Source organism: Dicentrarchus labrax, unplaced genomic scaffold, assembly GCF_905237075.1.
Source record: "Dicentrarchus labrax unplaced genomic scaffold, dlabrax2021, whole genome shotgun sequence".
Taxonomy (NCBI): Eukaryota; Metazoa; Chordata; class Actinopteri; family Moronidae; genus Dicentrarchus; species Dicentrarchus labrax.
In genome coordinates, this window is record NW_026136723.1 from 8,461,019 (window position 1) to 8,474,531 (window position 13,513).

Here is a 13,513-nt window from a genome sequence, read left to right on the forward strand (position 1 = left end):
TGAGCCTTGAACATCTGTTTGTGCTCCAGCAATCTGCCCCGTCCCCCCCTCTGCACTCCACCCAGGCCCCCGCCAAGAGGAACATCAAAGTGAACCAGCGCCGCACCCGTCCTAATTTGGGATAAATGGGACTTATGTTCCACAAAAGGCGTCGACCCCTAGCGACACATCTCTCATCCCCCACACACTTCTTGGCTAATTCCATCTGCCCCTGATTTGCATGCTTGAAATGAATGTCTGTAAGATTTAGTACAAGAAGAAAATGCTCATCACATCCATATTATTATTAAGGCCCTAATTCCTGATTAGAAACATACATTTGCCAAATGACAGCATTTGAATTGACTCTTTTATCTTTAATCCTCCAGAAACTTAGTACATGTAGAGGAACTACATACAGTATGACTCTCAACAATGAGATCTGGATGTAATAATATGTCCTTGTATTTGGGTAAAATACCTGGCAGGTGCATTTTAAGATTCCTTTTTATATGCTCAAACCTTTCCTTGGTCATCCCATTGGGTTTCTTTGAAGACTTGTTTATGATTCCTTTGTTGTTTTGCGTGTGAGTGGGAGGTCTGTTGGTTTTTGTGGAGGTCTTTGTCAGTTCCTTTCTATTTGTCTAGAGGTAGCTTGAAGGGAATTTAAGTCCCTCCTGGCGTTTGTAATTCTGCAGTTACAAGAATTTTTTCCAAAGTCAACAATTCCCCACGCTAATGCAAGGACTACGTTCAGTCAACAACTGTACTTTTGACAATATTAAACCCCTTAAACGCCTTTAAAAAACAACAGGCGCAGCAGTTCTCTAAACTTCAGACTTTGATTTGCAAAATTTCCAATCATAACCTTTTTCTGCCCAATGAAACACAAAAGAGAACATAATGAAGCTTGTAATTTTTGAATAGTTTTTGCCAAAGATAATAATCAAAACACTGACAAAAATAAAAACAGTTAATATTTATAAGCAAAAAAAGACTGTGAACATTATGTCAAGAGCTAACAGACTTAAGAAGGCAGGAAAAGGAAAGTTGGCATGAATGCTGAACCTTGAAGAAAAGAATACTGCATATTACCGCATCATTTAATGCAATCAATCTATATATAACATCCCACTGTGGAGGTTATAATGCTCAGTTTTTGTTGTGTTTGATATTCAACTTAATGGTGATTTTGCATCATTTTGTGTTGTATATACTGTATTGCACTGGTTATTTTTTCTATCCAACATACAGATTCTGTCTTGATAGTGGTCTTAATTTGGCATGAGTTCCTGAGCTTCACATCAGTAAGCTCTGCATTTTCAGTTTACCTGCAACAAAATTCACTTTCACATTTGTGGTAAAGATTACATTCCTTAAAGATGTGCAACTACACCGTGGGTGTGTTTACATCCTGTGGAATATATAGCTGTCAGGTTGAAATACTGCTTAAAAAAACACACTGCATTCGTGTACAACAGATGTTGTGTGTACCAGGGGTAACACTGGCCACCTAATCGGATGACATTTTATATATCCGCAGTGTTTTAGAAATACATATTTAGGATCTGTTTGAGGGATAATCATCCGTTTTATTCTGAGGACTGATCTGACAGGGAGAAAAAAGGCCTCAATCATGAATATGTATGAGATTATGATACTGAACTTTGTAGAGTGAGTCAACCAACCTCCTGTTCTCATCTTCACTCTAAACATCTTGGTCTTTAAAAATTCAATACGATTTTATCATAGAAATAGCTCTTAGCTGGTCTTAGCTAGTAGTGTATTATGCTAAAGAGGAAGGTGGGGAAAAATAGCAACATTTACATTATTGTACATTAAATTGGTGAACGTGTTTCTTTAAAGCAACTGACACTTTTACCCCACGTATATAGGCATCATCAGCTGTATTTTATTACAACATCCACCATTTGCTCAAAGCCACAACTGAAGGCTTTGAAGCTGAAACAGCTTTAACCAAAAGGCACCTTCTGAAGTAAGTTTGTGCATTGCTAGTGTCATCCCATTTGAAATTGAAATGATGTCTCTGGTTTTGTCAGAAACACGCCTGTTTTTGTCACAAAACTAAGCATCATTCTATTTCAATCTATTAAAAGTTGTCTCTGTTACACAGTACCTATTGCAGACTGGAATAAACAAGTGTGGTTATGAATACTGAATGATAGGCAGAAGGACACAAAATAAAATCGTGTAGCTGTGATTGTAAAGGCAGCCTCAGTTGTCAAATAAAATACCGTCTCTGAATATAACAACATGAGGAAAGCCAAAACCTGTACAATGTTTCTCCATATACGGACCATAGGCTATACCTTGCTTGCCAAACATACACATTGGTTTCAAAAGCTCACCTATAAAACATGACTTCTAATACAGCATGTGTCATTTTAAATTTAAAACTAAACTTTTAAAATAATGTACTGCATAACTGTTCATTAGCTCGAAATAGACAACAACCAACACAGTCAATTACCTCCCTGACATGAAGCTTCTCGTCCAGCAGGACTATACATGGAAGTGAACATGTATCAGAAAAGAACTAGTCTAGGCTGCAGGTGACATGTGTGAAACACTCAGACATCTGACTGCCTTTAGATCAGAGTATTCAATGGTTAAAGACACGGAGCAGCAGTATCATGAAATGCTGCCAGTAGCATACTGAAAAGGTGTGGCTAATTAAAAATAAGGAGCTGCGTGGGCCTTACCAGTCATATTAGCCACTGATATCACAAACCTTTATCACAGTTTAATACAAAGTTACTTCAGATCAATGGTGCAACGTTCTGTTCCTCATTGAGATTTTAAAAACAAGGAAATGTCTCTCATACACCTTCAAAATGTTCACTTACAATTGATTTATAAATTGGCTTGATTAATTTGATTTCTTCTTGCATAAGAAAATAACAATTATGTGTGATTTATTAAAACATACATTATTGTATTCCTTTGTTATAAAGGCAGTAGGGAGTGTGTTCTATAACATAATAACAGTCACCAGTCTCGTGTATAGAGTTTAGTGACTTTACCTTGTACTTAATTATTACTGTAATTCATATTGTCTATATGAAATAAAGAAAAAAGCTCTCATAGCTCTTTAACTCAGTGTGTCAATATTGATTTTATACCATGTTATACCATATTTATTCTCACATATTCCACAGCGGAGTCATGCTGTTTTTCTAATATGGAATACGTAAAATATTTAAAAGGGAGCGAGTGTTTGATTTAGACAGAATTTATTTTTATCCAAAGAGCTTTAACAATTTACCCATTGCTTATTCACACAGAGCCACACTTAACAATCAAGAGCAATTGAGGTTCATGAGATTATGGCACAGCGAAAAACATGTAAAACATGGCATTACTGGCAGATTTACCACCATCATAGTCGTCTTTTATACAGAAGGCCTCCTAGCAAACCCTAGAGGCTGCAGTTATGCCTTATTATACGTCACAGTACTAAAGTGTTGGATGAAATAACCAACAATGTGATGGTGCTGCCAGAAGAAACACCATGGGGTCACAAAAAGCAAAGTGTTCACCCTGTCAATCAGCCAATAAAATGAAGAAGTCTTGCATGGACATTTTCAGCATTAGGGTGGCACCTTAAGAAAAATCATTAAAATGCAAAAGGTTCATCCTGGAGCAGGTTTTTTGTCAGGGAGCTCAGTATTTTCAGTATTAAAATAGGTACCAAAGAGGTACATTTATACACAAATCTGGCGATCGGTTTGTGTGCTCTGCGATGTAGTGGCACCACCAATAGTGATTCATGATGTAAGGCAGTGGCCCCCAGTTACTGAGGAATGTACTTTATATGGATGGCAATCTTGGCGCTATCCAAATTTTACATAATAGTGAGACATTTATTATGACAATGGCCAGAAATAGAGAAAAAGCAGAGTGACAGTGTAATACTATTGTACTAGCTAGCTAGCTTAATCAATTCAATTTAATTTCAATTCAATTTTATTTGTATAGCACCAATTCATAACAGAAGTTATCTCAGGACACCTTTCAAACAGAGCAGGTCTAGACCGAACTCCTTATAACATTGATCAATCAAGAGTTAAACTTAGTAAATGCAAATTTTGAAGGTTTCATAGATATTCATGCAGACATCTTGGTCCTCTGCACGCCCACAGAATCTATGTAAAGTGTATGGCCTCAGAGAGGGGCAGTCTTCATGAAGTAAAGGCTTGGGTGTTTTACATTCTTTCTTTTTTCCAAAGTTGAAGTTGGGGCAGCTGATTACTGCACAGGTTCATTGTTAAAGTAACACTCCATAGAAAGTAAAGGCAAAAGGGAGATGCTACCACAGAAATGGTGACTTGTTTACTACCGGTACTTCCCTGGATCCATGTATATAACAAATTTCATTCTCAGTAACTTTTGAAATATGTGGACTAAAGTGTCCATCTGTGCATGACACACACTGACCAATAATGAATAGTCATTCAATTATAAAAAATGTAATATTATATGTAACTATTGGATTGTCTTATTGTTGTTAATTGTTTTAACCAGCACCTGATAGGAACACGTTATACCGGTAAAATGTGTGTGCCACTTTCAGGTTGAACTCTTTTCTGCAAGAAGGCAGTATAGCATTTGCTACCTTTTTTCTAGCATTTGCTTCTGTGCTTTGAGATGGGCTAGATGCTCAGGTTGCTGCCTAATAGAGTTAGCGCCCCCACAATGTCTAACTAGCATCCTTCATCAGCAGAACTGCTAAGGCTAGTTACCAACTACCAAACTAGTGGGCTCACAACTATGGCTCGGGGTCAGAAATCTGGAAAAAGTAACACAGGTAAAGGTAACATATCACAAGTCTACAACAACTTTGCTCAGTCATCTGAGAGCGAATAGTATTTTTGCCTGTCCATTACATCACCCGAGGCTAATATCTGCGGACATTCACAGTGTTAGCACAGTAGGAACTAGATTGCCTGATTAGTTTTCAGCCCACGTCACGTGCCATCATTGTTAACTGAGTCCTCCACTTGTCTTCATGGCAGCTCTATCTAGGTACCATCCACTACCTTTGGACAACACTGCCTGGTATTAGGGACCACATTAAACTTTAACAATGGCATGTTATTGCCATTTATTAGAGCAGCTACTCTATAATTGAGTTACAAGCGGGCTGAGAGGAGAAACATGCCCGGTTTATAAATCACATTGGCACATTTAAAATGATTCTTTTCTTGTCTGACACATAGAAAAAACAACTTTAAAATTGAAAGCAGGCTGTGATGATAGTGTTATTGAAGCTATTATAATACATTATCTCATCTGTTTGTATTGATATACTGTATGTTGCAATACTGCAACAGTGCTGTGTTTCCAACACTAAACAGGATTACTGTGACAGTGAGAGGTTGGAGGGGGGAAGCAGAGACAGACAGGGGAGAGAGAGAAGCCCCTAAGTGAGTCTTTCATTTGTATGCCAGTGGATGGCTGAGAGGCGTGTTGTTAAAAGATAAGGACTGGCCTCTGAGGCCACTGAAGACTAACAGAGGGCCTGGCACTGCATGTTACAACAGCAGTATCACAGCCGCTCCACTGTGCTCTACAATACCACTGTAACAGATAGGATGCCACTGACACCCAGAGCAGGCATTTCAGGCGCTGGATTTGTTAGCCCGCACACTGTACTAAATCCAAATGAGTTCAACAACACACTGTCCTCACATTATGAACTTTGTAGAGAACTGCACATGCTGCATGGCCTGTGCTAAAATTCAAAAGGTGTCATAAAAGCAAACAACAAAGTGAGAAAATTAAGCAAATCAAAAAGAAGAAGAAAAGCCTTGTTCTTTCCAGACGACTTTAGTACGATACCATCTGTTCAAAGATAAATGTCGCGCCTCCGCACAGCTGTGCCACACAATGCTCTTAACTTCTTAACAATAAAAGGAAAATAACACCCCATGATATTGCTCAAAGAAAACAAATAATCCAGTATTTGTAACCCTTGGTCATCTGTCTTGGTCTCAAAATTTGTCAAAGCCATGTGTCATTTATTCGGCTCTTCCTGCCAGCATATTTCAGAAAGCTGAAGAGGCTGAAATTTGCTGAAACTTTTCCGCTGCAGCGGTAGAAATACTACTCAAGCTATCAGATTGAGGATGCCAAAAAGTTGGCTCATGCATCAAGCTGAAGTATTACTATCCTGCGTTACGCCTGACAAATGTCTTAGCTTCCCTTTCTTTACCACCTTTGGTCTTGATCTTGGTTTTAAATAAAGCTTATTCACATCAGTCAGGTATTATCAGGGGTATTCATGTCATTAATGAATTAGTCCAGCAGAAACACAATTACACTGCAAAATGAAATTCAATATCACTTCCTCTGATGCAACAAGCTGTACTGGACTGTACTTGCGTATCCTGTGCAGACTCATGGGGAGCCGGAACCTATCCAACAAGGGTACATCCTGTACAGGTCACCAGTCTATCACTAGGCTAACACATAGACAGCCATTCACACCCACATTCACACCTGCAATCTATCACCAGTATACCCAACCTGCATGTCTTTGGACTGTGGGAATAAACCAGACCATCAGAAGGAACCCACACAGACACTTTGAGAACAATACACAGAATGGCCATGGTTTGCTAGGAGGTTCCAACTGAATTTTACGGGGTTTTTACAATCACATAAATTCTGAAATCAGTTTATTGAGTGTCATGGTTTTCCCTGATGCCTCCCATTCCTATGCTGATATTTCGGGAACAGGGCGACTGATGGCCGATACATAATGCTGATGGCCGATATATAATTCCATCAAAACAGGTCATTAAATTATTAAAGTTATGTATAATTCCATAATTCCATGCTTTAGCCACTAATACATTGTGTTTGATAGAATTTGTATGAATTATTGAAACAGAAAAATACATTGGGTTATGCTGTAGATTTCAGAATGGGACTGGTTTTTAGGGGGGGTGGAGTACAGTTTGTCGGAAGGGATGGTTTTAGATTAGATATGATGTCATTTAGGATGGGAGAAAAGTGTTAACACTTAGAGAAGATGATGTTGACTGAGGAAATTTAGGCAAAAGGTTACAGCAGGATGCATGAGAGTTATAGCACAAGGCTCGAAACTAACTTTTTCACCACCTGCCCAAAGCTTACAAAGAGGAGCACTAACATTGTTCCACAACAGCCACAGTTACAAGGCTGTCTGCAGATTTCTTGTTTATTGGCCTTGTGAGCGCAGGCATCAGCTGATGCCGATTATCTCAAAATGCGAGATAATCAGCGAACCAATTAATCAGCCTATCTATACTGAATGCTAACATCAGCATGCCAACATGCTCACAATGACAATGGTACCATACTGATGCCTAGCAGGTATGTTTAACATGTTCAGTATCTTAGTTCAGCGTGTTAGTTTGCTAAAGGTTGCCAATTAGCAAAAACTCAAGTGCAGCTGAGGCTGAAGGCAATATCAGTAGTTCTGCAGGTACTTACTCATAAACCAATGTACTGGACAAAGTAAAAAATATGATGGTGCTACATGAAAAGTCAGAGGGTCACAAAAGCCATTCAGATTTGGTACCAAAATTCCTGGCAATCCATCTTGGAGACGTTAAAATATTTCACTGGGTAAGTGAACAATCTGACCTGCTGGTGGCGCTATATGAAAAGTCAAAGGATCACCAAAGTCATTAGGATTCATTGTCCGGGTATCATTAATATTTGTACTAAATGGAAATGATTCCAATATTTGCTGAGATATTTCAATCCTGACCACATCTCAACATTTCCATCTCTACAGTCACACTGGTAGGATGGCTAATAGAAATAGGAGGAAAAAAATTATTTGTGCTACAAAAACAAATCACAGCTGAATTCATATACAAATAGGGAATTCCTAAAGTGTCTAACCTGTAGTGGAAATTACACATGATTCGATTGACATTTGCAGGAGATAAAAATAAATGAATTTTCTCTCCAATTATTACAAATCACAGGTTTTGTCCCATGTGAATAGGTTTCAATCTTATCTTCATGACTGGTCTCGCCTGCCACACCAGTTGGATGCAGCTTCTTTATTACTGTATCTGAAATATTTTTCCCAACCATTACACCCAATTTAGATTAAACCGGCTACAAGGACAACGCCATAGAGAACACGATTCAATTAACAATGCTTGGCTCTCAACAGGGCTGGACATGCGGAGAAGAGCCTGAGGGGGATGACTTTTTTTTTTTTATGCCACCACAGTCAGCAAGGACCCAGAATGCTCAGAATGGATTACTGTATCTGGAGGATTTAACATAAACAATACCAACCCACGTGTATTGCACATTTCTCGGTCTTCTCACCCAAAGGAATTAAGCTTTCTGTGTGAACAGAAACAAACACAGTTGCACTTACATATAGCTCCAGATTTAGCATGAAAGTGAAGTTCTGTTACTTTGATTAGCCTCCTTGGATTTCATATTGGCAAATGCACAAAAACCACCACATGCAGCCTCATTTCTGTAAAGAGTATTACATCATGTTTAATTCTTCTCCAATGGGATTAGCAGCAGGTAAACGGGGATCTCAATGCACCTAATGAATTACATGAAATGAGATTTGGCTGCAATCATAGTAACCATTCAAGACTGATGGGGCTGCCAAGCCTGGATCATGGGATAATAACATTTCTGTGATTTTGTTTGGCAACAATTGGATTCAGAGTAATTTAATACTGATACAAACAGAAGCTTTAACAGGGATGGATTATGTAAACCAAAACCATCCAGACAAAGATACTATACACCCATGTGTCACCATGACAAAATCACCAAGATGTAACTAAGGTCTGTCTGAACAAGAGAGAGGAAGAAAACCCCTCCGGCTGAACAAATGTTTTGCCCCATGGCTATGCTGCGCAGCAAAAAAGGCAACAATGGGAACATGCATATGAGTGAATGTGATAAATGAAGGCAACAAATGTGAACAAGAAACATCTCCTTGTCATTTCATTGATGAATACAAGTGCCTATTTGTCAGTGCCCGACGGAGAACACTTGTCCTGGGATGGTGATGCAGTCAGATAATACAGAGTCAAACTCATTCAGCTTCTAATTTGCAGCGATGTGGTTAGATTTATCATCCGGCAGATGTTGGGGGTCTTTTTTTTCTTCACCCAGATACACAGGTGCAGGTGTTGGGGGATGCAGTTTACAACTGTGACAATGATGGGAAACAGCTGGTCCAGGAGTCATTCTCTACGACCTCCACACATTTGAATTGTGACCTCTGAATAAACCTGTCAGATGTGGTTAGGTATGGGCTGCTGGGGCAATTTTCCAATGCGGGCCACCTCCCTCTCTCCTTCTATCTGCTAAATATGCGATGTTGATGCCGGAGTCCCTCGGGAACTTGCCTTGACAGTGCGGCAGGAGACTCTCTTGGCAAACGCACAAAGGCTCTGACTCTAAGCCTAATATATTCATCTCTGGTAGCTGTTGATATTACAGCCAGGCTCCCATAAGACTATGCAGGTAAGGTACAAGACCGAATCACAATAACAAATTCACACTCTTTATGCTGACACTCATGTAGCAAGACAAATAACTAACTACAATGGACTATTTAGTGCTGCATGCATGTTTGAGTTCAACTCACACAGGCTGACACTCACACACAGGTTCCCACAGCCCAAAACAAGTCGATTTTCTTGTTTAGGCCAAACCCCAAAGATATCCACAATAGATGTAAAACTGAGAAAAAAATAAAACTGAGAAAAGTCTCACATATAGAAAACTGGAATGAGCAAATGTTTTTTCTTGACAAATGACTTAAATTAACTTTTTAACTCTCCTAAATCAGTGAGTCCTCAATCTTTTTGTGTTAAGGACCCCCAAATTGCACACACATGTCAGGAAAGACCAGACCATCATGCTAGTATTTGATAAGCTGTAGTGTCGGGGATCAACGTCTGATAAGATTTAGTTATTCCATAACTGTCTACGCTGCAGATTGGAAACCTATAGACAGAATAGTCATTCTGATACATTCTCTCATTGGACTAAATTTTAACCAGCCAACGAAATAACAGAGAAATTAAAATACTCCCCATCTTTCTGGGGACACCTGGAACCCCCTCAAGGACCCCTGGTTGAGAATCACAAGACTGAATGACAAGTAGCCTTATCCCAATCTTAGTGTGTCTTGGTGTTGGCCGATTTTTGGGTACAGAGTTTTAATATACTCACATATTCGCCGTATGTATCCTGAACTATGGGAGGAGCTGGCCGGTATCCGGCGGTTGGAGGTGCGCCTCTGGCTCTCTGAACCCCCCTCCCTCTGGAAGATGGAGCCCGGCTAGGTGGGGCTCCTCTGGGTGCTGCTCCTCGGGGCACCGCCGCATGCAGGGGAGGAACTCCTCCTCGAGTCCTGACACAAGACACAAACATCCACCCAGGTTTAGATGAAAGAGCAGAAACTCAAACATATATATTTTACTTTTTTGAGGAGAATGTGACAAATTCTGTGGATTGTTAGAGGGAGAAATGGATATGTGTGTATAGTTGGGATGGATCTGGTAACATACAGTATTTCTCCTTTCGACACAACATGTTCAGATGATCTTAAAGCATTAAAAGATACTGTTACAAGGATAGTATTATATATCACCAATATGAGATGTCCACTGCATTCTAGATCTTTATGATGAGGTGCTGTAATTTATTATGTTTGGAGTCAAGCTGCCTCGTCTACTTCCACTCCAGTTAATGATTTCCTACATCGGCTAGAATTGACTTGGTGCAACCGGAGCGATGAATTTGATACATTCAGCGGCAGGTTAGATGTGTAGGTGGAGACGGAGGAACAGCGAGGGTGGAGGGCAAGTTCCTTCAGTTGAGAAAAAGTGAGTCACGTCCATTACTCAAAACACAGCATGTCTTGTGGCTGAATTGCTTTCCTGTCTATTAAGGAAAATGCATATGAAAAAACTGATATTTCTGCCTGTTCGGTGATGGATCTTTCCTTAAGCATTTGTCGATTTTTAAAAGTTCAGACTTTATGTTCCTGAATTTTTGGCATTAATGTTTTAGATACTGTGGTGCAGGTTTTCAGATTTGATTTTACCTCTAATAGTTAGGTAAACATTAATGTCTTTTATAAAGCTTTGCTGCAAAATAGCTGCTGTGAGATACTGATCTGTACAGTTATCTAGATGAATTAACACGGAACCAAGAGTCTAACCTACACTGTAATCAAGATGGAAGAAAAGTCAAGCTGCACTGCTGGAAATCTTTAGCAGTCTGACCTTGTGGTTTGGTAACATGTTGTTTGGGCTTTTTACACCGACTGAGCTTTCTTTTAAAAGCAGTTAACTGATCTGAAGCACCAGCAGAAAAACCACCAAGGTTGCTCTCCGGGTCATTTTCTTTCAATGCATTCCATTTCAGCTGTGCGGCATCTTGTTGAAACATCACAGATCTAGGGCAGGAGGAGAAAAAAAAGAAAAGAATATCTCTAATTTTGACTAACGGGGACAGAGGAGGATGTTTACTTGATAGAAATTAGACCGCCCTCAAGCGGAGAGGAAAAAAAAAAACATTGAGTACTCAGAGAAGATTCCCCTTTAAGAGCAGGACTTCTCTTCCAGCTACAGCTCCAGTCAAAGTCAAAGGAAAGAGGACAATTTGATGGCTTCCAGAGTGTGCATCCAGAGTGCTAGTATCGAACAAAAGTAAGACATGAGTGTGGATATGTAGAAAACTGCATGCAACTTCCTGTTCAGGAGCCTGTGGGTCTTCTCTTATCACTCTCAAATTAGGCATGGTAAATTCTAATTACAGTGTGATTTAAAACACAGCCAATTATATTCTGACTCAGAGTAATACAAACACCCCATCATGGTGACCTTGTTTATCTAAAAATCTGATGAAAGAAGTGTGTTTTCTTTTATAAACACAAAGACCAAACAACACAAATCTATGTGGCTTTTCTTTTTTTTCTCCTTTAAAGCAAAGCATTGACGCAGAGTGTTAAAGTCTTCTAATGGCCATGAGTATTTATATTTGTAGTCTTGTGAGGTCTCAGAGGAGATGGAATTAGTGTAGGTTCACAGGGATAGTAGAGAGGCAAGCATCTACTGGAGATCATTTGCATATAAAGGCTTTTATGCAAATTTGACTTTGCTTTGCTAATGTTTATGGACAACAGACATTGCATCACTGTGTTCTAGACACTATTTACTACCAATTCAGTTTTTTTTATTAAAGGTACTTCCTCACTTAATGGCCAGTGTGACCTCTTTCAGCACAAGACTTCTGTGTCAGGTGAAACGTGGCAGCATAACATGGAACAAAGATTTACATTCACCAAACGTACACAGCATCAGCCCAAATCACAAAGTGTGTCTGACAAGAGAGAGACTCCCCCAAATTAAATTATGCCTCTTAAAGCAGTTTAATCAGGAGGCACTAGTTTAACAACTAGTGCTGATGATAAAATGTAAATTCGATTTTTTTTTTGCCACTCCAATCATCAATGTCAATGACCAATTTCTTGGATTGCCATAGTTGGTCAACAACACCAAGGCTGAACGTTATTATGACTTATGAGTCTTGATGCTCCTGATGGAGGGAGATGCTGGATGTCATTACCCTGACCCTCCTGGTTATATTTATGAAAAGAGATTTTGGAAACTGGTTAACTGATATCAAAATGACTGCAAACCACCAGTGTATTGCTAATTGTGAGAAGTTAAATCCGCCACGGACTACAATCAATGCATCCTTTACGATTTTCATGAAATAAAAGCGTGTTTTCGATACCATTTATAACTATTAATTAGTTTTCATTGTTAGCGCTCTGCTAGATTCATATTCCCTGCCTACACACAAAGGATTCACATTAAAGTATAAAGCACATAATGTAGCGTTGCCATTTTAAGTTTGACCTCACTGACATCGGACTCACTGTTTACTGTTCACTGTCCTAACGCCTTGAGGCTTCGCAGTTTTGTTTCCGTCCTCCGCACAGCTTAATTACCATCTAGGAGCGTTTCAGAAGTGGATTGTTTTGCCTGTTTAATGTTGTTGACTTGCTCAGATTCGTTGATTTGGTCATTTTTCCTTGATTTTTGTGCTTCTACCATGGGTAAGTAGGCTACTAAGTAAAATGGTTTTTTTGTCTGTTTTGACGTGATATACGATTTTAAGTCAGCACAGGGTGTTTTATTTTGCAAACTGACTGGACTGACTTCCTGCCTAGTTCGATCTATCTAAAAAAAAAAAGACCAGCCATGTATTCTCCGGGGGGGGAGCTGCTTGTGGAATCACAATCATTGTCTAGAATGGCTGCGATCAGCTCTGATGGCCGCGTTGTCTCATGAAATCAGGCAGTAACTCTGTGTCAGAGCTGTATTCAGTTACTGCAAATGCAAACCCAACATTTCCTACTGCTGCAGCTTCACATTAAAAGCATTCACCTGCGAACAGATCGGCTTTCATTGTGAAGCAATTACAGGGAACACAACGTTCTTGTCATAGG

At 39.4% G+C, this 13,513-nt stretch overlaps 1 protein-coding gene across 3 annotated transcripts in view; it reads right to left on the reverse strand.

The window, feature by feature from the left end:
• khdrbs3 (KH domain containing, RNA binding, signal transduction associated 3) overlaps positions 1–13,513 on the reverse strand; it is a 101,479-nt gene that overhangs the window by 22,914 nt on the left and 65,052 nt on the right. For all 3 annotated transcript variants that reach the window (XR_007882396.1, XM_051391161.1, XM_051391160.1), the window contains one exon: positions 10,222–10,402. Coding sequence is in view for 2 of the 3 variants with exons in the window: in XM_051391161.1 (XP_051247121.1) it covers positions 10,222–10,402 (181 nt within the window). In the remaining variant the exon portion in view is untranslated. The remainder of the gene's footprint in view (positions 1–10,221; positions 10,403–13,513) is intronic.